Consider the following 27,545-nt stretch of genomic DNA (forward strand, 5'->3'; position numbering starts at 1 on the left):
GTGAGAAAGGGATAGCCTGATTTGCTTGATTTTGCCATGCGCAGAACCCATTTTTCCCCAAGAGTCAGACTCTAAACCAATCAGAAAAATAAGAGATTTATTTTCGTCGCTCAACGACAGATGGTACTACAATAAACTTTGTTAGTCACGTGATCCTATCCCTTAGATGAAGACTATACCAAGCCAACTTGTTTATTTGTTAGTTGGGTCTATTGCTATCGCAACAGAGAGTGACGTCATGACTATATATCATGCTCCTGAAGATGCAAGACGTAGCCCACTGAATTGACATTTTTACGACGTCAATCTCGACTACAATCTTCTCACAGAAAGTTAAATATTGGGAGTGTATATAGCGCCTAAAACAATTCCGTATCCATTTAGTAGACGTACAAATTTACATAAATGCATGAAATTTAACAGGATTTCTGTTCCTTCCTTTCAACACGCCCTTGGAAGGTAATTACTCCCTGGCTACATATTTATTCTCTCTCCCTTCCCCCTCTCGGTGTTACTTTCAAAAGAAAGAATCGGTATTAACATGGTTATCATAAAACGCCGCTCATGTATAGCATGTATAGCGGAGAACACGAGAATTTAGATTATAATTACGAACGAAGTACGTCACGCAAACATATCGAGTGGTCTGTATCAAGAACACGCCGCACGGGATTTTTTTATTCAAAATTGTGTTTCCTAATCTGACTTTTATAACTGAGGTCATAAGTTAAACCACGCTTCCATAAGTTTGTAATAGACCCTTTTCATAAGTCTGGTGACTTGCGTCCCTTCTTGTCTGAAGACGGAACGTTGATGGGTATGAAGACGACAAAGACGTTAGATTAAGATATGTATTGAAATAATACGGACCATGCATCCAAATTTGGTGCAGGACTGGTAACTTTGAAGTACTGTCTAATAATGTCTTTATTAGATTGGGTTCCGCGCTGTAGTTTCTTGGTATCATGAAAGAGTGTGTGCAAGAAGGCAATGCATCAACCCACTTGAACGTTCCAATACTGAGGGTTGCCTATCCCCTTTTCTTACGTCGAAAAAGGTCCATGACAATCGTGACGTGGTTTTCTGTAGAGTTGAAGTATAAGTTTCGAAGTGTTTCAAGGGCTTATGTTGTTCCAAGGAGGTTAGGACCATTTGTTCGGAACTTAGAGAGGAATTATTAACGTCTTAATGGCTAAAATATTCTAATCTTGTTAGTTTAGCCCAGCAAATATAAGAAAAAGAGTGTATTTTACACAACTTATCTTATTAGATCTCCGAGATTAATCGTTTGCCAAACGGTTTTTTTTTCTTCAACCAATCACAGATAGCGCTTTAAAACACGTGACTTGTGCATACATAAATAGAGTGGTACTGAGATGGAAGGAGCCACGTTGACGTGACGTCAATATTGGTATGGTCTAAATTGTACGGCCTGAGCTGACGTCTTCCAATATGGCCGCCGAAAGCGATGTAAGAGATAGGAGAGTGTGACGTCACGAGAAAGTTCGAGGTAGCAGACACCTACAGTGTTTCAAAGCATTTCACAATTGGAAGTACGACCCCTTAAAGAACAGTTCTAAATATTTTTTGGAGCGTGTTAAGTACAAGAAAAAAAAATACGGCTGTAACATTTATTTTCTTGCGGAATTGACGGCCTGAAAAACAGGCCTTCCAAAGCATTTTAAGGCATGGAAAGGTTTCGAATGTCTTGTAAAAAGTTAGCCCCCTCGTGTGTGCGAGCCATTTGCGACTTATTCGACCAATAAATGATTCCAATTCTCTCACGCTGAAGCCGGTTTTCGTCGACTTATTGCCGCCAGCTGTCATTGCAAAACGTTCTTTGAAGCAGCTCGGCTATTTCCAATATGTTACGTTATATTGACTGCGTTCAATTGATCTATCGGCCTTTTCTAATTTACCGAAATTGTAGGTCTTAATACGACAGGACAAAAATAATTGCATAATTTCGTTAAGATAATTTATAAGGTTTTAAAATGCTTCGGAATTCAATTAAATATAAATTATAAGTTAAAACTCACGAATTGAAGTAAGAACTTTGTGGGTACCGCTTCGATTATAGCTTTGACTCTTTGGTTTTCCCGCGTTTGAAAGCCAAGACAACGTTAAGGGTGGGTGAACCCGGAGAATTTGATTTCTCGCAATTTCACGCTCGCCAAGGCTTAGACCGAAAGCCTATAAGGGGAATTAACAGGATTTATTTTAATGTGCCTTCCTCGCTTGTTAATGCATTAAAAATGACCTGTATGGCCTCATCCAAGGGGTAGCGCACTTGTAAATAACAAATTCTCCTAATAATAGGTGGGAATGTTTCTCGCCGTACTACTTGCGGAACAGTAAGCGGATGACGCTTGGCGATCCAGAACCAACGGTCCCATACACTTCTTTGGAACATTTTGTCCAAGAGTATGAGGTTTTCGCGTGTGTCCGACCCCTTTGTTTCTCTGTATCATTTCTGGTGGTTGGATTCAAAAGCAGCACGCGAACATCGGAAATAAAACTCGGCGCGAGCGAGAGAGCTATTTGCCATTTAAACCAAATCTCGAGTCAGGTCACGTTCTCCGCATAGCTTACATCACCTTATTTGTCTTGATTTCCCAACTAGGTTTATTTTTACATGTAGATACGGATGGGACTGAAATATATATACATATATATATTTGAAATGTAATATACGATCAAATATATTCCTTTTTTTTTTGAGAGGACGACCCAAAATTTTGGTGCAGACTTCATTGATACACATTGAATCAAAAGGTATATTTATAAGGTTGCCGTATCTTTTGAACCGTAATAGATAGAAGAAAAATTATATCATGGTTATAAAGACGAAATCAAGAAGTGATATCTAGTTTACTAGGGAGAAGGTATAAGTTGCCTAAGTATTCGCGCGCCATAGTCACAGTCCCCCTTTCAAAATACAAGGGGGGACGTTAAAGGAGGCCGGGCTATTTCACTGCCTCTCCTCAGTCGGAAAATACGTAATTTTCGTCATTCGCGTCGCGCTGACGTCCGTTTTCAAGAACCAATGAGATGCTGGTTGTGATTTAGAGGCGGCGGGGATTAACTCCGGACCTACTATACGTTTGGACTGGAGATAAAGCTAGAAATGTGGCGAATTTATACCTTCTCCCTAATAAACTAGATATCACTTCTTGACGAAATTATATACATTATGAAGTTAAATTATCATTTAAGTTATATAATAATTAAGTTAATTACAAAGAAAATAATTTTCATTTTATTTTCTACGGCCCCTTGCTGGGTGGCTTACCGTGAATCTCTAGCGCAAGAGACAACAAAAACACGCTCAAACACGCCCCCAAACGTCAGTGGTCAGAGAAAAAACAGAACTTTCCTATACGCTTTGGGAGAAAACTCTTACCCAGATTATACGCTTACTCAACTAAACCAAACGAAGCATAAGTTTATTCTTTACAGACAAGCCTAAGTTATTCAGTAACCTACAGTTTTCATGCAGAGCACCCAAGAAATGTGTTCGGGTTATCTTCGGGTTTGGCCCGAAATGACATAATGGGGTAATGTTAGGCTTTTGGCCCAGGGAAATTTAGGGTCTTTTGGTGCGGGCATCCAATTCCGAGATAAGAGAGACGAATGTATCTCGCTGACTTGACATCGATCAGGTCGTCGACGTTTATAATTTACCACTCCTCTTCCCCTCCACGCCTTTTCGTGTCCTTGTACTGTACACGACTGAATACTGTACCCCAAAACTATCTCTAAGCCTTGGTCCCTCGTATCGATTGATGGGCAGGCTGACGACCATGCAGAAGCAGTATACAACAGTACGCGCTTTCCGGAGGGACCAAGTTCGCTATAGCGACAGCTACGCAAAATCTTTTCAGACAATTTTGTTTCCTTTTTTAAATTTTTCGAAACCGGAAGTAACTCGGATCAGCCATCGGTTCAAGAATTTTTCGTCGTTTCGTGACTGGCCAAGTCGTAACACGCGATGATAGACGTACTTTGTGAGGTTTTTAAACTTGTGTGTCCCTCAAAGTTTAAACTTGTTAGGCAGTTGGATTTGGTTTCCCTATTTTGCCTGTTATGGTGTCTACGACCTCGACCCAACCCAGTTCCAGGTCTTGATCTCTTTCCCATTCACCAGAAGTGAGATGAGACCAGAAGTATTGAGGTAACCAAATTCTTCACTCGGCGAAAGTGAATATTCTTGATAACACAAGAACGGTTGGCCCTCTAGTAGCGGTTTCTGAATTTTCCCTCCAAAACGTGAGACGCTCGCGGTGGTAGACGGCCGAACTAGATTCAGGGAGCCGCGTCCACGTTTCACGGCTTTAGGTTGAGGGGAAGGGGGTAGGAAATGTTTTTGGAACTCGACCAATTTTTTCTCAGTAGTGTAGGCGCGTGGGAAGCGGCATAAAATCCTCAAATTTGTTCACTAGTGCCAGGATCTACTATCAATGCTAGAGCCCTTCACTTCTAGTCTCATCTCACTTCTGCATTCACTTCACTGCTGGCTTCTTTGGCTAGAGACCAATCATTGATCATTCTACTTCAATATTACCAGTTATCTGTATTTAATTTAACTCTAAAAGAGGTCAATATTTAGCCAATAGACCATTTCGGAAAGTATACATAAAAGAGAAACCAACGCGATGGCGGTCTAGCCCCTGTGTGTTGGTTTATCTGTATGTATGTAATTTTCGAAATGGCCTGTTTGGTTTGTTCATTTGAATGAATTGAGGCATTGATCTGGAAGGGAATGCCTTATAATATAAATATTTAAATTTGCTTCAAGGAGATTATAATAATAGGTGAGATTTCGTAGTAGCGCAACACCTGGACAGTAAATAAAAATAAAATTATCTTAGTTCGTTCTCCCTTTAAAATCGTATCAATTTATGCGCAAATTCAACTAAATTCAGATAGCTGGCGATAAATCTCAATAATACGATATGAAATAAATTTAACTGATGCCGTTAAAAGACAATTTATAATCAAGCGCAAAATGATTCCATCCCTAATTGAGCATCCTCCAATTATCTAAAGATTAATATCGCAAGGTATATTTTTGGATTATCGAGAATGAAATCCAATCATTAAGCTTCGTAACCATCAATTTTACCACCGTATAGTATAAGTCACCAAGTATCCAATTAATTTATAGATAAGCCACCAATTAAGCTTCGATACTAAAAATATTGCCCCGCAATAAACAACATGTGATACAAATCCTTGAGCCTCGCTCGGTTGGTTATCCTTAAACGTGAGTTTACTAGATTCATACGTGAATAATGAATTAAAATTATTTATTTAGTCGTTATTATCTCGTTTCGGTATTAATGATAAGTCCAGATATTTAGTAATAAAAGATAAGGGGAAGTTAGGCTATTGTTAAACTGTTCGAATTTTAATTTTTTCAACATCTGGGCCTTCCTCAGTTTGCAATTTTCTTAATATCTGTGTCTGTTAGTTTGAACTATTTTTTTTAATATCTGTGCTTTCGAGAGTTTGAACTATTTTTTTAGTATCTGTGCTTTCGAGAGTTTAAACTATTTTTTTAATATCTGTGCTTTCGAGAGTTTAAACTATTTTTTTAATATCTGTGCTTTCGAGAGCTTAAACTATTTTTTTAATATCTGTGCTTTCGAGAGCTTAAACTATTTTTTTAATATCTGTGCTTTCGAGAGTTTAAACTATTTTTTAAATATCTGCGCTTTCGAGAGTTTAAACTATTTTTTTAATATCTGCGCTTTCGAGAGTTTAAACTATTTTTTTAATATCTGCGCTTTCGAGAGTTTGAACTATTTTTTTAATATCTGCGCTTTCGAGAGTTTGAACTATTTTTATAATATCTGTGCTTTCGAGAGTTTGAACTATTTTTCAATATCTGTGCTTTCGAGAGATTGAACTATTTTTCAATATCTGTGCTTTCGAGAGTTTGAACTATTTTTTAATATTTGTGCCTAACACTCGACCATTTTATTTTATATTAACCACTTAGTAAAGACATTTATCAATAGAACTGAGAACTCTGCGAAATCAATATTCAAAGGCAAAATCATTAAAATTCATGAAAAACAGGAAGTTAAAAGACTTCATCATTAAATCCACCAGCTAAAAGGAAAAATGTTGAAACGTTCCGAAATTGAAAAGAAATATAGTATGGCTTCTAAAATACTTAAAAAAAAGACCAAGGCTTAACAGCGGTGGTCAGATTTTACGAAACAGCTCTCGAGGCTGTAAAAGAGCAATTTAGAGGTATTGAACCGCGATACTATTACTAACTCTAGTAGGGGATCTATTTCAAAAGCCTTTTCCGTAAGATATTGATTTTTTAGGCACATTTTTAGACCCCTATTTTTCTACTCAAAAAGGGTTGGTTGTAAGCCTTTCTTCGATAGAAAATACTTTAACCTAAGCGTACAGACACGCACCACCATTTTTGAATTGCCCTTTGCCCTTTAGAAGCACACGTCACAGTATGGTTTTACTAGGCCTATAAGTGAAGATAATTAAGGCCTAAGTTCGTATCTAGTTTTTGTGTTGGGTATGTGGATGACGTAGCAAAAATTCCATGAAATGTCACTGATTGTTAAAACAATCTTAGTTACGTGACCCCTTTTTGAAATTAATGACTATTTTTTGGTTAATTTAAAAGTCAATACGGTCCAGAAAGTCCTGGAAAAGTCGTGGACTTTTAAAATAGACGTGAAACGCCAATGAAATGTGAAAATTTTATAGAAATAAAATTCCTTTACAAATGAATAGTTAATACCATGAAATGTGAAATCGGAGCCTCCGAAATGAACTAGGCCCATGCATGCCAAATTTTTTGTGGGGAAATATCCAGTTTGTTAAGGAAAATATTTTCACCATATACGATATGGCGCTTACATTACCGTTGTGACAGGGGTCTTCCTTAAATTATCGTTGATATTTTAGGGGTCAGTCATAAAAATTTTATGATAGAGAAAAGTTTCATCCTAAAATTAACGTAAACGCTTTTGGGGCTATTCACTTTTTATTGAATCTTTCGGTTAGATTGTATTGATAACAACAAAATAAATTATTTCAATTAAAATAATTCAGTAAGAGTAATAAAAACATACACTTACAATCCGCGACCTTGGCCCAAATACTTAAGCAGTCGACAGGGTCACGGGGTTGAACTTTGTTTATTTTACGGTAATATAAGCGCCCCCAAGCGTGAAACCACGGCGAACTAAATTGGTTAAAAAAATATTCTCGCTTCGCGACACGCATGGGCCTAGTTCATTTCGGAGGCTCCGGTGAAATTAACATCCTTTAGAATTTAAAGGTCGTAAAAATTGCCATGAAAAATCATTTAAAGAATTCAGGGAAAATCCATGGAACAGTCATTGAATTTAACAACCAACAGTTCCTTACTTATTTAGAACATAAATCCTTAACCCTTTTGGCGTTGTTAATTTAAGACCTAATTTTAGATTGGTGTACATTATGTACATACATATATCGGAAGTTAAAAATTTCCGGAACAAATCCATCTCCCGAAACTAATTAGTAAACGTAGTCTCCTATCTTGAAGTCAGTTTAAACCCACGCACGCTAAAGAAACGTCAGCTAACCAGTTATAAGCAAATTATATATATTCAACCCGCCCCTTCTTGTCTGTATAATTATTGATTAAACGGGGAGGGGGTGAAATATGGCGTAATCACTCATACAAAGGGTTTCTACCAAATAAGAAGCATTACCCAAGTCGGAAGACCATCTATTAAAGTTACTGCAAAGATATCTTCGAAATTAGCCTAGCTAAGAGTCAATGACTTCGTCATTTTTACCTACTTCTAATTATAGACATCATACTTTATTATTCTTATATTTATTCCCTTAAAATTCAAAATAATTTATCATTGTCAAGAGTTTTAACTTTTAAATATAAATTACAGTTAAGTTAAATTAATATTCCAATATTTTTCTTAAAAATGGTTGGTAAACCGGCCTTTCTCTCGCTTTTAAGGTTAATTTCAAGTTTGAAGTTGAACTGTATTTACATGAACTTTATAATTACACAACTCCTTCCTCTATTTCCTAGAACCTTTCATAAAAGCCAAAATTAAACATTTCTCCACTCGATCACGCGCGGCGTCTGTAAAGCATGATCGAGTGAGCTATGGCCAAAGAAAAGGCGCTAACAAGGTGGTGCCATCTCCACACCGCATGAAAAAAATTTTAAAATTACACCCGCGAATCTTTAACGTAGTCGTTGACACGTGTCTAATTAAGAGAGCAAAGCGTCTTCACCGGAACCTGCCGGAACGTAAGATTTTAGAGTAGTCTGAGTGCGCCTTAATGAAACGCAACCTTCCCCGTCTACAGTTTACCCTTTTAATAAATACATCTTTCGGGTAAATATTATGACATTATCCTCAGTCGATCTCAGGGCAATGTCATTAAGTTGGGTGACTCGGTGTAGCCAAAAAATCTACCAGATCTTCTCTAAGAGTCGCAAAGAGTCGTGTCCGTATATTTGACATTGACAACGTTAAGCCATTGCATGCTATGGACGTTTCATCCTAGCCTAAGGGAGACGAGGCTCTCTTAAAGACGACGTCTGAGACTATCGATCGCTCTTGGCTATTGGGATCGAGAGACAAGGAGTTGACCACACCGTAGACTCCAATTTATGTATGGCTTCTTGCTCGGTACAAGAGGTGTACACTGCGCAGTTTCATCTTGTATAGTCAAGAGACCCAAGTAGATTTACTTTTGAAGGCATTGTAATGGCGTTGTAAGACTAAATTCAGTATCATACCATAATTTAAATTATTACGTGAGACCTTTGACCTTCAAACACGCAGAAATTAATTTCCATACTAAATTCCTCAAAATACCCAACAACGGAATTTCTCAAATGAAGTTCCTTGAAGACATAGATAGGGTAGGCGCGGTGTGGTTAGCATCTTGTACTGACGGCTTTTCATCTCCCATCTAAAGAGAGAGAGAGCGAGAGCAAAGACGTGCAAAGAGAGACGAGAGAGAGTGGAATCTTCTAGAGTAGTTGAATTAACATTCTCTCTTAGGAATAACGAGATAAAGCTATGCCCATTGAGACCATGGACTTTTTTCTCTCTACCCATCCTCCTAGATAACGGTTGCTGGGTAAATCAAATAAATGGCTTGCCAATTCAAGATCCGTACGTGTGTGTGTGTTTTGTCCTTAAACGCTCTCGAGAGCCAATGGATCAACACTTCAATTAAAAATCAAACTGGAAAACCCAAGGTTGTTTTTATATATTTCTTCTGGAGAAATCAATATCAGTTGAAAAACCGTTACTACACAAATAATTTCACAACGTTTTTGAAACATTTCTTGAGAAAATTTGCAATTTGAGATCTGCCCAACACTTGAAGGGAAAAAAATCATGAAAGTCCATTGAAATTCAAGGTTATATTTGATTTCATCCCATAGCAACTAGTATAAAGTATAATTTCGAACCAGTTACTACCAATACCCACAAAATTTCATATTTGTAAGAAATTCGTTCAGGAAAATGTATTGGGCAGTTTTTTCACATTCTAATTTATGTAGAAATACTAGCAGCAAAGGCACCCGGGACCTTTTTTAGTTTTCGGTTCACCATTTTGAAATATGGCGGCAAATCCAAGCCCAAAAATTACAAGGTCCGGCTATAGAAAATAGGGAACCAGTGTACTAAAAATAAGTGAAATCGGATGAAACGCCCGGACATTGTTCCATAAAGAAGGATTTATTCCATTTATGGTTGCCATTGTTCAAGATGGCGGCGGATTGGGAAAATCTTTCTTAGTGCGTGCTTATTACTTAAGAATAACGTCCCTGCAAAGTTTCAGCCTCCTGGGTAAAGCGGTTTGGGCTGGATGTTGGTTATCAGTCAGTCAGTTAAGCCGCGTTTACACGAGACACTATCCGTTTTAAACCGTTTTGGAATGTACAAAAAAGACTGTTACGCTGTTAAAACCAGAGATCTTTCACGAGAAAATGCAAATATTATTTTTCAAATAGGGTTAGGCCTTACCAAAACGGTTGAAAACGGTTCCAAAGTGTGTCGTGTAAACGCGGCTTGAGTTAGGACATTGAGTTACATTGACATACATCAAAACCCTCAATGGCAGTCGAACTTAAACCAAAGAAAATATACGCTCCGGGAATGGAAGGTATGTCTCGGGGTTGGGCTGATCAAGGAACTTCCGGTCTATGCAATTTCAAAGTAGCCGGAAATACCTCCGTCAACCGAGCCTGCCTTTGGAGCGTACTAGGAGGGGAGAGACAAAAATTTACACTAGAGGAAGCTACAGTTTCCATTCCTGGGGCGTGTATCTTCTTTGCTTAAACCCTACATCCATTTACCAAAAATACCTGAAGATGAAGGTAAATTATTCATTGGAAAGATACCTATTACGTTGTTTACTTTACCTAGTATCGTACGACTCTTCTATTTCTCCAAGCCAATAAAGTTTTACCATTTACTCCGAAACCAAGAGTATCGCCGCGTCGTGGCGCAATTGTACCGACCATGTGGGAAATGGAGCTACAAAAATTTATGATTATTCCTTTCACGACATAAACAGGTTCTTCTCGGGAATAAGACACCCCATTTTGAGGAATATAGCCATTTGGCAACGTTTTTACTGCCACCCAATGGGGTATAAGCCTAAGAAACGTAACAACAACAAGTATGACCAAATGAATCATACGTTAGTGAAAAAGTCGTTTCCGCCAACCGAACTTGTTAAATAATTTTCTTGCCAATCAAAACTAGCTTAGAACTTAAGTAATCAACTCCTGGGGGGTGGGTGAGGCAAATACACGGAGTAATATGGAGGGTTTAAGAGTTGCTAATGTTCCAAACAGAGTACTTATAGGACCGAAATTTATAATTGCCAAAAGCAAGGTCTTACTTATTGCTATCGCGTTACTTACGCTGTCAAACTACGGTATGGTATAGGATATAAGCCTAATATTTTCTTATTCGGGGCATCAGGGTTGAACATAAAGTGGGCAGTCCAGCGGTCCTTTCCCCACTGACTGTCTTTCTCCTATTCAATTCCGAGTGTCCCTTGGATCGTGGCCTCTCTTTGACCGTTAGCGGTTGGTTGACACGAGCTAAGGATACCCCATCACTAGAAGAAGCCCGAGACATAGAAGAACGAACCATCTTTATAAGAATTTCAAAAACTAGAAACGACATATCAAAACACTGACGCGGAAATATGTCGTCTCTCTTTACTTATCACCGACAGATGGCGCGGAAAATTTTTCGACTCCAAGTTATTTCAACCGTGCTTGGCTGGCTATATGGGTACTTATAACTCGCCCGTTAACATGCCCCTTCTATAAGTTATATTCGAGTATTGATGTTCAATATTTTATAATGTGGAATCATTTGGTTCATGGTGAAGACCGAGCTACAAACCGATTTACATTTACCAGCTACCGGGCTAATCCATTATTATACTTTTTTAGTCTTCCAAATCTTAAATGGTCTCAAAAATAACTGGCAACCATGAAGCGCTGTTAAAGTTAATAAATGGGGGATGAAATTTCTCTATAGTCTTATTAGTGCAGGCTACCTACACTTCTAAATACCTTTGTCCTTACATTATATTCCTTAATCCCTCAGAGGAATTTTGAGTTTATAGAATTATAAATCTACTTTGAAACAACACACCACCATCACATGTCCGTAAATTCGTCTTAATAATAGAAACGCTTGGCGCTCTTTAGCGGCGAACGTCGTACGTTTTTCCCGCGAAAAACTTTACGCGAGTAGGGTCGTACCAGAGTTCACCACCCCAAAAGAACATCCCCGAACATTTTTTCATTCTAACACTTGGATTTGGTCCCTGGGCTAGCGGCATTTGACGATCGATTCTATACAGTAGAATTCCGCTGGTTCCCCATTTTCAAGACGATGCCCTATTTAAACCCAACGTCACTCGGAAGTGACTCTTGGGAGTGTGTAGAAGGTTAGAGAGGCCTGCCTTATTTAGTACTGTCGAGTGATATTGATGATGGGAACACATTTTGATGGAGTAACCTTTTCCAAGAGTTCTCGGCACCATCCAATGTTTCAACTCGATTCCCACGAGCGCCCCGGTAATGACAGAATAGAGAGTTTTCAGATTCAACTCTCTCTCTACTCTGCTCAGCTCCTTCAGTGCCATTGGCATGCATGCTTTGTGCCGTGCCGCACTTTCCCTGTCGTCTTTGGATATAAGTTACGTACAGACAGAAGTATGCCTCTTCTTTTTCCTGAACTAGTTAAAGCACAAGTTCATAAGATTGTCACTGGTTACTGAGAGCTTGTCACATGAAGTGACGTAGTTGAAACGTCATCGATTCTCGCACTTAATTGCTTGTACCTTCTTTAATATTGTACAATTCACTTTTTTTATAACTTAAATTTCAATAGAAAGATCACGCTCTATTAGGGGTTAACTATAACAAAGCTAAACTGTTCATTTGCGGGGGTCCAGAATGGGACATACTTAACAGGCTTAATGGCTAGGGATTCGAAGCTGTCCCAACCAACCTTGAGAAGAACTCAACATTCACCAAACCACTTTTAAAAATGTACCTTAATTACCCTATTTTTTACTAATTAATATCAACCATGCATTTTGGTAAATAAAATTCGTAAATTAGGCCTAACGAATTGTGACTTTGCAAATCATAAAGAGCAAACGTATAAACAAACAAACAACTTTTTGAAACAGATTCGAAAAACAAAAATTTCAATTGAAAACTGAAATAGTCGAATTCGATTAATAAAGATTGGCCTATTAACCGATCGCCAATTGGCAATTATTTCTCTTTTGCAGTTGGAGCCTTGCAACCAACACGACGCGGTCCAACATTCACCTACGAGCCTCCTGCTAACGTCGACTTCTCTAACGAAACGGGTACCGTCATCCCATGTTCGGCTCACGGAAACCCACTTCCGGTGACTCGATGGTCGTTAGCCGATGGTACCCCGGTCACCGAGATAGCCAGCCTTCGACACGTTAGGCCCGACGGTTCTCTGGTTTTCCCCCCATTTCGAGCCGACGATTACCGCCAAGATATTCACTTCAACGTCTATAGGTGCCTAGCTTCCAGCGCTTTGGGTATCATCGGATCGCGGGATGTACACGTCAGAGGAGGTGAGATAATAATAACACGGTTTGGCTTTTACCCCCGAACCTCCCCCCACTCACCATTAGGCGTGTGGCAATCCTACAGAGATAAGGTTTATGGGCAATTAATAACACAACAAAAGTGTAGGGAGGTTAGACGTTCTATATGACTAATATCATATACAGAAAGTCGTGGGGCCATTCACTGAAGTTAAAAGGTAAAGCACTTCGCGCATTAGAGACCAATTTTTTTACTGTACGGTTTTTCAAACTTCCGGTTTGTACGTGACGCTGCGCATCGATGAGACACCGATCGCACCGGCTGGAAGAGCAGGTTTTTGCTTGACGTATTTTTTAATGGCGATTTATAAATTGTAAGCGAGCTATAGAAAGTTCTTGCTGGATAATTCATGAAAGTTTTTACAAAAATTGCCCAAATTAATTACGAGAGAATTTTTGTTACTAAGAATCATTTAATTTGATTTCAAGATAGTTTTAGCCCAAGATTTTCCTTGTTGTTCACATACCCATCAATCTTCCGCCTTAACAAAAAAAAACAAGGCGGTCAAACACTAGACTCTATTTCAATTGAAAAGAGTGTATTTACAAATTAAGTATCTTTATTAGCGAGTGAATAGTCCCTTGGTTTATTAAGGTAAGTAAGGGGCCATCTGATGAATAGAACATAAACTTAAGTTTCATAAATGATGATAAGTTTCTGTTTCTGTTGTTCCTAATGCCGCCAAGTACCTCCGCAAATAGTTATTATGCGCAGGTAATTTTAGGCAACTATTATGCCTCGTTAGTCGTTAACTGTTTGTTATTCCAGATCTGGTAGAAAGAATTCACGCATTTTGGAAATGTTACGAAACACACAAAGTGCTTGAAATTAGATGCAAGAAATAATAATAGATTCAAGCTACGATCCATATACGATCCGAGAACATATATGTAACTAAGAGGGAAAGACACGGGGGTAAAACTTTGTCTCCCATCTCGCGTTTCGGAGCCTGCGCTCTAGGCGTCTTGGGTTCAGAGCATGCGCAGAGACGGCTATGGATGTACCAATACTTGGGGTTGCCTGCATCGAAGGGGCTTATTCAAAGATAGAATAAATGCTTCAATAAATTTTCCTTCAAAGTTTCAACTGGGAGTTAGGATCTCTTGCCTGAAGCAGTGAAGCCACGAGATTTAGCTTCGCCGGCAACATAATTACCTTTGGGTTTTCTAGAACGCGTCGTCTGCTACAGTGAGAATAATATTTATTGAAAGAGCTATTGGGCTTACTATAATTACCACTGACACAGTGTAAAAAGAACGAGCTCATGTATATGGCTAGTACGTTCTCGGATCATATATGGGTTCTTGATTCTAAATATTATATGCAAGTCAAAAATCGCAGAGAAAAGTTTTAATTTTAACAAACAATAGCTCATGCTAATCCTTATTTACGGTTATATTGCAGTTCGCGAAACTTCATTTTAATAATCAACAAAGAGCTTGCCCTAAATTAAAGAATGTCTAAAAGCACTGAAGCAAATTCAGAGCTAGAATAAAATCATAAGGCTATTCACCATAAGTGAAAATTAAACTATCGAACACCATAGCGTCGCCAGATGTCGCTATGCCCGTTAAAACGAGCTTTGGCACGCTCCATTTTTTCAGATTGGGAAACGTTGAGAACTTGAGAGCGCAAAGTCGAGGTAAATGGGCGAATCTTACTTATGGGGACCTTTAATAATAAACTTATAATAAAATATAAACCAACCAGTATTTGGGCAGAATACAAACGGCATATTTGTGATACGATGGGCTTTTTCTATAAAAGTATAGAGCCCCTTAATCTCCCAGTTCAAAATGAGTAAATTTATACCACTAAAACCCTTTATTACACATTGCGATAGCTTTTAGACTGTATTGTTGGGCTTTTTCTATGAAAGATAGGAGCCATTTCACCCCTAACTTTAAAACGTATAAACTGATAAGCAAATAAAGTCAGAAGACGAAAGAGCTTTTAGGATATATTGTGTCTCTCATTAAATTGAAAGTACAAACTGGTCTATATTTATTTAAGTCAAGTCCCAGGAGCCAGATAAAGTATTCTATTTTACGACTGGGCAACCTTTTCTTATGGATCCATATAAACTGGCTCATAAATTACAACTTTCATCGTCGTAAAAGAATCTGATAAAACACAACCGGGTCCCTGACGACCGACCTTTCTAGCTTCCTTTCTTGAAGACCAAGACCAAGACCAGACCAAAAGCGGGGTGAAAACGTCAAAGACTTTCTCTGGTCCCTGTTTCCATGAAGAAACGTTTACCGCGTGACTTTTAAAGCTTTTACAATACACAGAAAGTTTTATCTAAAAGCTCTGAAAAATTTAACGGTTATTCAAGCTTGCTGCGTGAAGTCTATCATCAAAGTCAGATTGTATTAGGATGGTTGAAGATGAGTTGGTTATACATCATAAGTAAATTAGTTTTACGTTAAGTTCAGATCTTACGTTTGCAGTTGAATTGGGAACAAATGTAGGTCATATCCTCTTTTTCTGTTACAAAATTCACGCTCAAACCTAAACAAACAAACGCAAAGACAAACTAAGAAAACAGCGACTCTTAGTAACTTAGAGGATAGTCGATTCACTTATGACGTAATTGCAATTAGGCGAATAAGGGACTCACCATCTAATCTATTTTTAATCCCATCTCTGCTCGCTTTTAGCGAGAATCCCAAAAGTTAACTTGAGAGAAAGTATACAGGGTGTTAAAAAAAGGGGTAATTATAGAACCGAAGTACAGCGGGCTATCAATTTTGAATCGAACATGTTACTTTTATGACCAATTTTGCCCCCACAAAGGGACACTCTCTAAACGAGTTATGATCATTGGAGTGTTTTAATTCTTACCAGGGATAGATTTAATTTTAGAAGTGGGAATGGAGAACGGTTAGTATTTACTTCAGTCAGACTCATAGCCCAGTATAGAGCCCCTCCCTCCAACACGTAACGAAGAGTTTAAATTATCTTATTGGCTCACTTAAACTACGTTTTGATGACGTTGCTGACGGGGACGGCGAAAAATACGTAATTCCTTTATACCTCTGTCGCTATGACCCGCCTCTTCTTTCATACCCCCCGTCCTGGGGAAGGGGGTCCGGGACTTTGACGCGCGCCCAGGCTACTCTGTTCTCCATTCCTACTTCTAAAATTAAATCTATCCCTGTTCTTACTTAAATTTATCATACTCCTACCGTCCTTTCTTTGGAAACACCCTGTACATACCAAGTTCACTTTTACAAATGGAAGCCGGCAATTTTTTGTTGACCTCTGAGGCTTAGATCCAATTTATTACGGAAGAAACAGGCCGTAATCGAAAACCAGGCCCAAACTCACGCAATGGCGAGCTCAAATTCTTGCAGGTTGAAAATTAAAACCAAATGGGGGGAAAGGCCAATTCTTATCTTTGCGTTAACACGTTGCACCAGAGCACTAGATGCGTGCTATTGTGGTAGGCTAGTAACCAGTCGATATGAGAAATCGATAATTAGTTTGAAAAGGGGGGTCGGTTTGTTATAAGTCTAGACAAATTAGACTGATTGCCTCTATTGGGAAAATCGTGGAAATAATTAGTTTCGAAGTAGGTATGTATATATGTGTGTTTATCTTGGGGTCTATTGCGCTGGCGTGGATTTAACAGGGATTATAATACTTGTGGTATGGTGTTGTATTAAGAAATGCAGCTATTACACCATTTTCAAAGGGGGGTCGCAGTATCGTCTGCTTAAATTAGGGTTAAGACTGAACATTGATAGGACGTTTGAAAGTTCTTCAAGGTTATCTGTCCACCAAAATTGGTCCGTATTGTTTAAAGGCATATCTTAATTTAAGTCTTTGTTGATGGTGTCACATGCCCATCAATGTTCTGTCGTAAGACAAGGCACTCATATCCCCCCACCCGACTTCAGAAAAGGGGCCTATTTACGAATTTGAACTATCCAAAGTTTATATTATTTTCGTATATTTGCAGTTGTAAAACAAAGATACGAAGTAGAAGTGCCAGATGAATACGTCATAGCGGGGAATACAGCGGTTTTAAGATGCGCTTCGCCTCAAAATGTAAAAGAGTTTCTCACGGTGACGTCATGGTTGGAAGAACCAACTTCAACCGTAATACAACCAGCTGGATCATTCGGTACGTTTACGTAATTTTTTTTTTGTTTCAATTAAATGTTAATTTTGTTTATAATTGTATATTCGTTTCATTCAAGGTGGTCGCTATCTGATTCAACCAACTGGTGATCTGTATATAAGAAACGTACAAGTATCGCATTCTCAAAGATCGTACGAATGTCGCACAAGAAACAGGTTAACGGGAGAGCTACTCAAAAGTACAAACAAAGGAACTCTCTTAATAACTGGTCAGTATAAATAGTTTAACAAAAACAAAAAGAAAAAAACAGAAAGTGAGCTCTAGCTTCTTTGGGTCTAGAGACCAATAAGTGATCACTCTACTTTAATATTTTAACCAGTTATCTTTTTCTTTAATTTAACTTGAAAAATACGAAAATATTTAGCCAATTCGGTTTGTTCATTTGAATGAATTGAGGCCTTGATCTGGGAAGGGAATGAGTTAGAAATTATATTTTAATTTGCTACAAGGAGACTATAATAATAGATTAGACTAGCTGTTACCCGCGGCGTCGCTCGCGTGTAATAAGAACTTCCATCAAAATGTTATAAAGAATGGGTAGGCCTAGATTTTACTGATGACTAATATTTTTGTAGCACCCTAGGAGCGAGAGCACTCGGCGTTGCCCGTCAGCCCGTCGGGACATTTTTTATTACTTTTCACGCGGACATTATTCTATAAAGAAGGGTTTTTGGCCGCCATTTAAAAGATGGCAACAAATCGAACCCAAAAGACCATTCAGCCCGTCTATAGGTTAAAGGAAACCAGTGTACTAAATATTTGTGAAATCGGTTGAAACTCGCGGACTTTGTTGCATAGAAAAGATTTTTTACATTTCTGGGCGCCATTTATTAAGATGGCTGCGGATTGGAAAAATCTTTCTTAGTACGCGCCTACTACTTATGAGTAACGTCCCTGCAAATTTTCAGCCTTCTGGGGCAAGCAGTTTGGACTGCGCGTTGATTATCAGTCAGTCTGTAAGTCATAGTTTACTATACCGCTAGGGCAAATGGGGTGGCAACAATTTCATTCCTTAACTCAGAGGCAACACACACTCCGTTATTTCTATTTGCCTTTAATTGTGAATGTAAATACAAATCGCGTGTCTAGCGACAAATATAAGCGAGCTAATCCAACCAAAAAAAAATGCAATAAAATGAGAGTTTTACAACCGGGCTGCTTTTTCAGAGCGTGAAATCACAGTGTGCATGACATGTTGCGGGTAGGACAATTGACTTGTCACGAGCGGGGCATGCACGCGCTGGACGCGGCGTCACTCGTGCACGATCCATTTGTGTAATAAATGTTGTAACCTCTCGCCCGCGACTCAAAAAATCGACATGCCAACGTTGTAAATAGAAACTATATACAGGCTAGACTGTTTACCACTTCCACGTAACCTAAGCCTAAAATTCTCAAAAGGAGTTCCCGAAATAAACGCGAAAGGGGAAATAGGGAGTGGGAGTTAATCGATAAAGGAAGTAAATTAAAATGGGAAGTACTCATTACGACTAACTGATAATCAACGCCAAGCCCTGACCATTGATTGCTTTACCATGGGTTTGTAGGGACGTTAATTTTAATCGTATAGGTAAATGTTTTACCTATCACAAGAAGTGATATCTAGTTTATTAGGGAGAAGGTATAAATAATAATAACGTAGGTCCGGAGTTAATCCTCGCCTCTAAATTACAACCAGCATCTCATTGGTTCTTGAAAACTCACGTCAGCGCGACGACGCGAGTGACGAAAATTACAGTCATATTTTCCGACTGAGGAGAGGAGAAATAGCCCGGCGCCTCCTTTTACGTCCCCCCTTGTATTTTGAAAGGGGGACTGGGACTATGGCGCGCGAATACTTAGGCTTCTTATACCTTCCCCCTTGTAAACTAGATATCACTTCTTGCCTATCCTTTATTAGCATCTCAGATCTGGGGACGTTAATGAAAGCCTTATGTAATGTTTGTTCATTTATATTAATTGAGGAATTGATCTGGGAAGGGAATGCGTTAGAAATTAATTTTAATTTAATTTGCTTCAAGGAGATTATAATAATAGATTAGATTTAGTGTTGCAGCTAGGCAACACCAGGCCAGTGCTGCAAGGTAAATGGAACCATTTTGGTTCGCTTTGCAGCAATCTTCGTGTTAATACACTTTCGTTTGATGAAATAAAATCCAGTAGCTTTCTACTTGATTCAAGGCGTTCAACTTAAATGTTGCATTGAACGCGTGTTAGGGAAAGATACAGTTAAAAGGGTATAGGGAATAAATCCTTAGTTTTTCCTTTATGGGTATTACATGAATTTAGTTGAACAGTGAGAGCGTTATGGTGTCGACGTAGGCCTTTTGCCGGCCATATATATAGAATCCTTGGGCTAAAGTGAATTACTATCTTGGAAAAGTTTTAAGTAGCGTAACCGATTGCTGAAGTGTCTAGAAAATTATTTTCCCCGTCTTTTCGATTTGGCCAAAGCGCTTCCTCCTTTTCGCCAAGATCAAAAGATTCTTTGACCGCGAAATTTCGTAACTTTCCAGCCGCATGTACAGGATGGCTGCTTTCAAAAGCGCGGGGAATCGCTAGAAATTTATAGTAATCTAGTTTATTTTTATTCGATTATAGTTATTAATATTTGCATAATGGTATTAACGAAAACTCTCACTTTCTCTCAAATATTGCGCGTTCGTTTCAATAAGTTGCTTTGGCTCGTTAAAAATAACTCAATTTTTCTATCAGAGTGTTATAAAAACTGTGGTTGGACCGAAGTGCAGTGAGATACTTCTATGGGCAATCAATTTTGAGTGGAAAATGTAACTTCGATGACATTTTGTACCCCAGGGACACCCCTAAAGTCATGATTGGAGTGCTTTATGGGTGACCCCTTAAATTTAAAAAAAGAAAATGAAAGACCAGATCCGTAAAACAGTTTAATTGTAACTTAAATGTCAACGAAGATATGTTCCATAAGTTTGTCATTGGTTACCGAGAGCTTGTCATGAAGTGACGTAGATGAAACGTCATAGGTTCCCGTGAAGCGACGTCTGGTGAGGTGCTGACAAAGGCTTATTACAGACTAAATAGAATGATGGACTGTATAAGCGAGTGTAGTCAATTCTCGCGTCATTATCGAACTAGTTCTCCAGAGGTCTCTAGCATTAAGAAGTACAGGTAGTGTTGTACCAAGAAGTTATATCAGTATCTCAGAGAGAAGGTATAAGATACCTTTGTATTCGCGCGCCATAGTCCCAGTCCCCCTTTCAAAATACAAGGGGGGACGTAAAAGGAGGCGCCGGGCTATTTCGCCTCTCCTCAGTCGGAAAATACGTAATTTTCGTCATTCGCGTCGTCGCGCTGACGTGAGTTTTCAAGAATCAATGAGATGCTGGTTGTAATTTAGAGACGGGGATTAACTCCGGATCTACGTTTGGACTGGAGATAAAGCTGGAAATCTGGCGAATTTATACCTTCTCTCTGAGATACTAGACATAACTTCTTGGTTGTACTTATGGAACATATCTTATAAACTTACGGTATTATCCATAAGCAGGGATCTACCACAGAGGCCTTTAATATAGAATTACATTGTTTCAAATATCATCTGAAGCAACATCTAACTTTACCATCAATAAAATGTGACATTGTCGTGATATTTTACAGAATCCATGAACGGAGTCCATCCTCGCATTGTGGATTTTCAAAACAAGATCGTGATTAAACAGGGTGATACACTAACTTTAACGTGCGCGGCTCACGCGTACCCCATCCCAGAATACCATTGGTTTAAAATGGAGAACAAGAGGATGTCACCAATAGCGGCCTCAGCTGAACGAGTCCTACAACTGGACGGGACGTTAGTCGTCTACCGTACCACGACGCAAGACTCGGGAACCTACGTTTGTTGGGTCAATAACTCCTTGGGGGAAGAGAAAGCGCACACGGATGTAATTGTAACGGGTAAGTTATCAGGGAAATACCTAATCATAAGTTCATAAAATTCCTAAGTCTAAACAAGGAGGCACTGGGAAGTTCCACTATTGGACGCCAAGGGGTGTATCCCTTGAAAGGTCAAGATCCAATAAAAAGGGTTCTAACCAACCTGAAAACCGAGCAATGGCGACCATGCCGACGTTTATGTTACCGTCGTGCCCTAATTTTGAGGGCTTACAACACCGTGTAAAACTGTTGATTCTATGCAAATTGAGGATAAACAATATACCGTCAATTATTTTTACCAACAGCTCGCCATGTACTCGTCTGCAGCTAGTCAAAAGCACCATTCAAAATTGTTGCCAGAGAGGCAGTAACTACGACGTCAGTACACAGTGCCCATGCTCCGTTTTCAGTCTACATATAGAAGTACCCCTTTCACTGAACCTCTTCCTTTACCTAGGAAAATATTACCCAATAACATTACCTTTTTTCCCCTCTTTCTCTCCTTTCCTTAAGCCTAACTTTCAAAGTAATTCCAAGATATTTAAGGGGGGTTTAATGGCTTTTCGATTGAAGATCATAAAATCTAATTACCATTATACAGGTCGTTTAGGTGTACGCTTATTTTCTCCGGGTTTGATTTTTATCTTCCCCGTTTTTAGTGCCATTATCGGTAAAAGTGAATCCTCCACTCCTGAAGGCCGAATTGGGGAAATCGGCCGAGATTAACTGTACAGTTTACGGTCATCCCTTAGTCAGTGTGGAATGGAAAAAAGACATGAAAACCATATCTCACGATCGGATGAAAAGACTCTCCGGAGACCTATTACGAATCGCGCCAGTACGACGCGAAGATAAAGGAATGTATCAATGCTTCGCTCGCAATGACTTCGAAACGGCCGAGTCCGCCCTGGAGCTGACACTAGGTGGTAAGTACCAATACGCTAATTTCTTCAAAAAACCTTTATGGACATGCAGGGCCACGAAATATTTCCAAGGGTTTTAATAGCTTAGAAAATCACCTCTTGAGAGATTTTGACGAAATTCCACATTGAATATAAAATTGGAAATTTCCTGTCAATATTAAAGCATAGCGTGGCTCCAGTGGATCCCCTACAAGGCGACTTTCCTCCTGAACTCCGGGTTTGGCTTGGCAAAGGCTAGTGGGCGGGATTTATACATGCACGTATAAATCCCGCCCACAAATGCCTCCAGCTTTGCCAAGCCAAAGCTGGAGTTCGTAAGGAAAGCCAACTTGTAGGGGATCCACTGGAGCAGCGCTATGCTTTAACTTTGTTTCTCTGTATTTAATTTCCGAAATGTTCTATTCAAAATAGCAGTGTAAAAGGTATGATATTAACCAATAATTAAGCGGCGCTACAAAACTAAAGCCAACGATATAATTATACCAAGAACTGATATCTAGTTTATTAGGGAGAAGGTATAAATTCGCTACATTTCCGGCTTTCTCTCCTGTCCAAACGTAGGTCCGGAGTTAATCCCCGCCTCTAAATTACAACCAACATCTCGTTGGTTCTTGAAAACTCGCGTCAGCGCCACGCGAATGACGAAAATTACGTATTTTCCGACTGAGGAGAGGCGAAATAGCCCGGCCTCCTTTTACGTCCCCCCCTTTGTACTTTGAAAGGGGGACTGGGACTATGGCGCGCGAATACTTAGGCATCTTATACCTTTTCCCTAATAAACTGGATATCGCTTCTTGATTATACCAAGTCTTTCATTGACAATACGAGCTTAAAACTGATAACGGATACTTTCTTATAGCTAAAACAATTCTAGCTATAGAACCATACTAAGAACTTTTGAAGATACCATTTCCCGAAACTACATTACAAAATTTGCATATTACATTTTTTATATACGATAGAATATTATATGTATCCTATATATATATATATTAATCATACAATCACGACTCACACGTCAAGTCGTTGGAATTTATACATTTCGAAATATTTCCCTGTTTTTTTATACTCTAAAATATTGGAGGAATATCAACCATAAAAAAATACGTATCACATTCATGCAGGATATAAGGTTATATAATATAGCTTACGTTATAAAAAAAAATGATATTACATATTTTTGGGGGGCAAAAAGAGATGAGATGGATGCCTTCGAACAAATTTCACGCTAGAATTGAGCCAAAGGTTTGATGGGCCAAAAAACTTTCACATCCAAGAAGTTTTTCGTTTGAACGAGAAGTTCGTTCAGTCTAGGAAAAAAATCGATTAACGTTGCGGCAAAGGCAAATATAGAATTAACGGAAAGTGAGCTGGTAGTCTATGAGTCAACCAAAGAAATAGTATTTAATGCCCACTCCCCTCTGAGTGTAAAACTCGATTGGTACTGGGAGGGGAGAAGCTACGGGGACGTGACGTCACTATTGGTACTAGTCTAAAAAGAGCAGTATGAAGTCTTAAATAAGAGAGCTACCGCTCTCCTAGAATTGTACAGCCTAAGCTGACTACTTCCAATATGGTCGCCAAAAACAGAGGTTAGAGATAGGAGGGTGTGACATCACGAGAAAGTTCGTAGTAGCAGACTATAGACCGTTTCGATGCAACTAAGAGGGAAAGATACGGGGTAAAACTCTACCTTCCATCTCGCTTTTTGGTGCCTGCGCAGTGTCGTCTCTTTGTATCATGAGAGTGCATGCGCAGAGACGACAATGTATCAACTACCTTGTATTTCCCGATACTGAGGGTTGCCTACCCCCTTTTTTACGTCGAAAAGGTCTATTCGGTGCTGTGACGTCACGAGAAAGTTAGTAGTAGTAGAATATTCATTTAAACAGCACCGGATGTTGCTCTACTACTAAATCTAATCTAATTTAATCTTCTTGAAGCAAATTAAAATATATTTAAATTGTAAGGCATTCCCTTCAAGATCAATGCCTTAATTAATTCAAATGAACGAAAGGGAATTGGCTAAATATTTTACATTCAAATTAAAAACAGATAACTGGTTAAAATATTAAAGTAATCACTGACTGGTCTCTATAGCCCAAGAAGCTAGATCAAGACATCATACTGTGCACTATGTAAAACTTTTATCCACACCAGTAGTTAATTTTCCGTTATTTCTATTTGCCATTGGTTTTCACGCGCTACACTACTCTCTTTTCATTGGGTTTGTGTTCGGCATAAAAAAAAAGTTGGGCCCCGAGTAATTTTTTGGCGCGATTCGCTGCCAGTTTCCGTTTTGGACCATTGTTCTACGTTCGTTGAATGCGAAAAACGTTCGATATACAAGTCAAGTCCTAGGGCACGAGAGTCGGATACTCGTATAATTTCCTATAGCTTTTGAAACGTGGGTGGAGAAAAAAGATGGAAAATGTTAGACACCTCGGCGGGTCTCGAGACTTCCATACCCCCTAGATCGTGTTTTCCTCTTAGAATCCTAGTTCTTTTGATCTCGGGATAACTACACTCGCTGCAAAATTCATTTCGGTACAGTGAAGGGATGGTGAATCTCCGATATAAGCAAAAAAAAATATATATATTATTTATTAAATGACTCAAAATTCAAATGAACAAACCGAATGGCTAATTATTTTCGTGTTTGAGTGAAATTAAAAATAGATAATATTATTTCTATATACGAAGTTACCGCCCCCTTTTCGGAGAGTTGTTCTGGCAAGGCTACAGAGCGCGTTCGACGACAGGCAATGTCAGCCACTAACTAAAGGCCGCCAACAGGTTATGGCAGCGCCCACAGAAAACCTCTCGTAAATCCCGTATAAGGCAAAGTTCTGACTGACTCACTGACTGATAACCAACGCCCAGTTCAAACCGCTTCACCTAGAAGGCTAAAATTTGGCAGGGACGTTACTCTTAAGTAGTAGGCACGACCTACGACAGATTTTTTCAATTCGCCGCCATCTTAAAAAATGGCGGCCAGAAATGTAGAAAATACATTTATGGAATAAAACTGATTGCGCGTTTGAAGAGATTTCACTAATATTTGCTAAACTGGTATCCTATATCCTATAGACAGACTTTAAAGTAATAAAAATGCCATGACGGCTACGTTCTGTGTCTAGCTTGTTGCCGATACCAGTTTTAACCGATACCGATATCGATATCATTCGATACTTGGGATCGGTATAGGCCCATCTCTAGTTGCTAGTATATAATATAAAAGTGTAGCGCTGATTGGCCAATTATTCAATAAAAGCTAGTAAAGAGAAAGAAATCAAGGCTTGGTGTATAGGTCACCATATTTCATGGGAATACCCTAAAATTAATTAAAGGCTTTCACGAACCTCCTCACTTTCAGACAGTATCGATATTATTTTTGTTTCGATGCATGCACCATCCCTTTAAAGAAGTAGAGCGTAGCAATATCCGTATATATACTTTTTGGTATTTGCATTTTGATACGGTTAACGTTATGAAAACATAAAAAGGGATAAAAACAGAAAAAAAATAAATCTATCCACCAGGCCGAGTTTAGTTTAGCTTTTTTTATTTTCTTCGGATATACCTTTTTCGGGTATATCACTTTGGTTGGGAAACTGTATCCGTGAAACCAGGAATACAACATACATTTCTTCCACTTGGAATATTTAACAGGACATTTTCTGGGTCTCTCTGCTTGAATGAAAGGGGAGGAGCCTAGGGTATAAAAACCGTCACCCCTGACGTCATGCAAAATGTATTTGAATTTAGAAGCCATGTCATCATATGACATTGAGTTAGCTAGCGACACAGGGTTCGTACGAAAATTTTACATTGAAAATCCCTGACTTTTCCAGGCTATCCCTGACCAAATTTTGGCAATATCCCTGACCAGTTTAAGGTGTTCACCAGAGCCCACTTCATCACACCTGGCCCATATTTAGAATTGCTCGAAGCATCGTTTGATATATACCAAACGAAATCCCTGACATATCCCTGACATTTTTGGGAAAACATTTTAAATCCCTTACTTATCCCCCTATTTTCCATATCCAGGTTTTCCAGGTTCCGTACGAACCCTGGGCATACGCGAATGTTCTGAACGAGTAAACCTAGGGTCGACCTTTGTCCCATATACGTGAATAGCCAATGAAACGCGAGGAAGGAGTACTTGAGAAGTGGGCGGTTTAGCAAAGTTTCAAGCCCTTCCCCTTACGTTCAAACAGATGGGGCTCTATGGACTCTTCATGATTCCAAGTGGAAGAAATCTATGTATTCCTAGTGGAACCCTACTTTACTTTTTATACCTTATTCTTGCAACGGATGGAAATTGGAAAACAGGGTTCTGTGTGAAAAAAAGCTTGTTTGGTTTTCCTCTCCCATGCAGAAAGGCTATAGCCAAAAGCCCAAAATTAAATTAGAGTTTGCAGATTATTGTTAAAAACACAGCCGAGCCGAGCCGAGATAAAATAGAATTTAACTTATGAAATATTGAATTACTGATAATGAAATTAACAACCAAAACTTGGTGCATTATCGAGATAATTTACGACTTGGTTTGAACGATACAGGGCGTTATGGGTTTCACCTGGGTTTTTAGGATTGTTGCAACCCGAAGTTCTTAGTATTGATGTAAAGTAGTAGGACTATAACATGCTCAAAGGACCTCCCCTAAAGAGTCCGTAGAACCAGAATTAAAAGGTGACAGCAAGAAGTGATATCTAGTTTGTTAGGGCGAAGGTATAAGATGCCTAAGTATTCTCGCACCATAGTAACAGTCCCCCTTTCAAAATACAAGGGGGGACGTAAAAGGAGGCCAGGCTATTTCGCCTCTACTCATTCGGAAAATACGTAATTTCCGTCGTTGGCGTGCTGACGTGAGGTTTCTAGAACCAATGAGATGCTGGTTGTAATTTAGAGGTGGGGATTAACTCCGGACCTACATTTTAACTGGAGATAAAGCTGGTAATGTGGCAAATTTACACATTCTCCCTAATAAACTAGATATCACTTCTTGGTGACAGGTAAACAACATGTTAATCCGAACATTTTTCGTAATTACTCGAGTCCTGATTGTTATAACCCCAAGTTTTTAGCATCGTTGTAAAGATGAGAAATAGGGCTATGACATACTTGAAGGACTTCCCTGTATCTCTCAAAGAACTAGAGTTTTGGCATTCGAAACATGGTTTTCAATAAAAAAATTAAACCTACACCATAATTCACAACAAGTAAAAACTCAAAATCATAAAAAGCCTAAGTTATATTATGTCGTTAACTATACGAGTCTACTATATTTTAAGGCAATAAAAAATTAGTATACATCGAAACTTTGCCAAGGCTTAAAGGTATATATACC

At 38.9% G+C, this 27,545-nt stretch overlaps 3 protein-coding genes across 4 annotated transcripts in view; 1 reads left to right on the forward strand and 2 right to left on the reverse strand.

Moving 5' to 3' along the window:
- Positions 1-27,545, reverse strand: part of Lgr1 (Leucine-rich repeat-containing G protein-coupled receptor 1) — a 123,351-nt gene that overhangs the window by 78,133 nt on the left and 17,673 nt on the right. The window lies entirely within an intron of this gene.
- LOC149625109 (cell adhesion molecule Dscam1-like) overlaps positions 1-27,545 on the forward strand; it is a 49,548-nt gene that overhangs the window by 9,469 nt on the left and 12,534 nt on the right. Inside the window, exons 4-8 of the mRNA XM_089851867.1 lie at positions 12,850-13,170; positions 17,172-17,336; positions 17,413-17,562; positions 20,991-21,287; positions 21,926-22,192. Of these exons, the coding sequence (XP_089707993.1) occupies positions 12,850-13,170; positions 17,172-17,336; positions 17,413-17,562; positions 20,991-21,287; positions 21,926-22,192 (1,200 nt within the window). The remainder of the gene's footprint in view (positions 1-12,849; positions 13,171-17,171; positions 17,337-17,412; positions 17,563-20,990; positions 21,288-21,925; positions 22,193-27,545) is intronic.
- On the reverse strand, positions 1,866-2,451 carry LOC149625110 (uncharacterized). The gene is made up of 3 exons (XM_089851735.1): positions 2,261-2,451; positions 2,040-2,193; positions 1,866-1,932 (listed from the first exon to the last, which is right to left on the reverse strand). The coding sequence occupies exons 1-3, from the start codon at positions 2,411-2,413 to the stop codon at positions 1,916-1,918; spliced, it is 324 nt and encodes a 107-aa protein (XP_089707861.1). The 5' UTR covers positions 2,414-2,451; the 3' UTR covers positions 1,866-1,915.

This window comes from Phalangium opilio, unplaced genomic scaffold (assembly GCF_054372755.1).
Source record: "Phalangium opilio isolate 3A_F unplaced genomic scaffold, DU_Popi_V2 ptg000105l_1, whole genome shotgun sequence".
Taxonomy (NCBI): Eukaryota; Metazoa; Arthropoda; class Arachnida; order Opiliones; family Phalangiidae; genus Phalangium; species Phalangium opilio.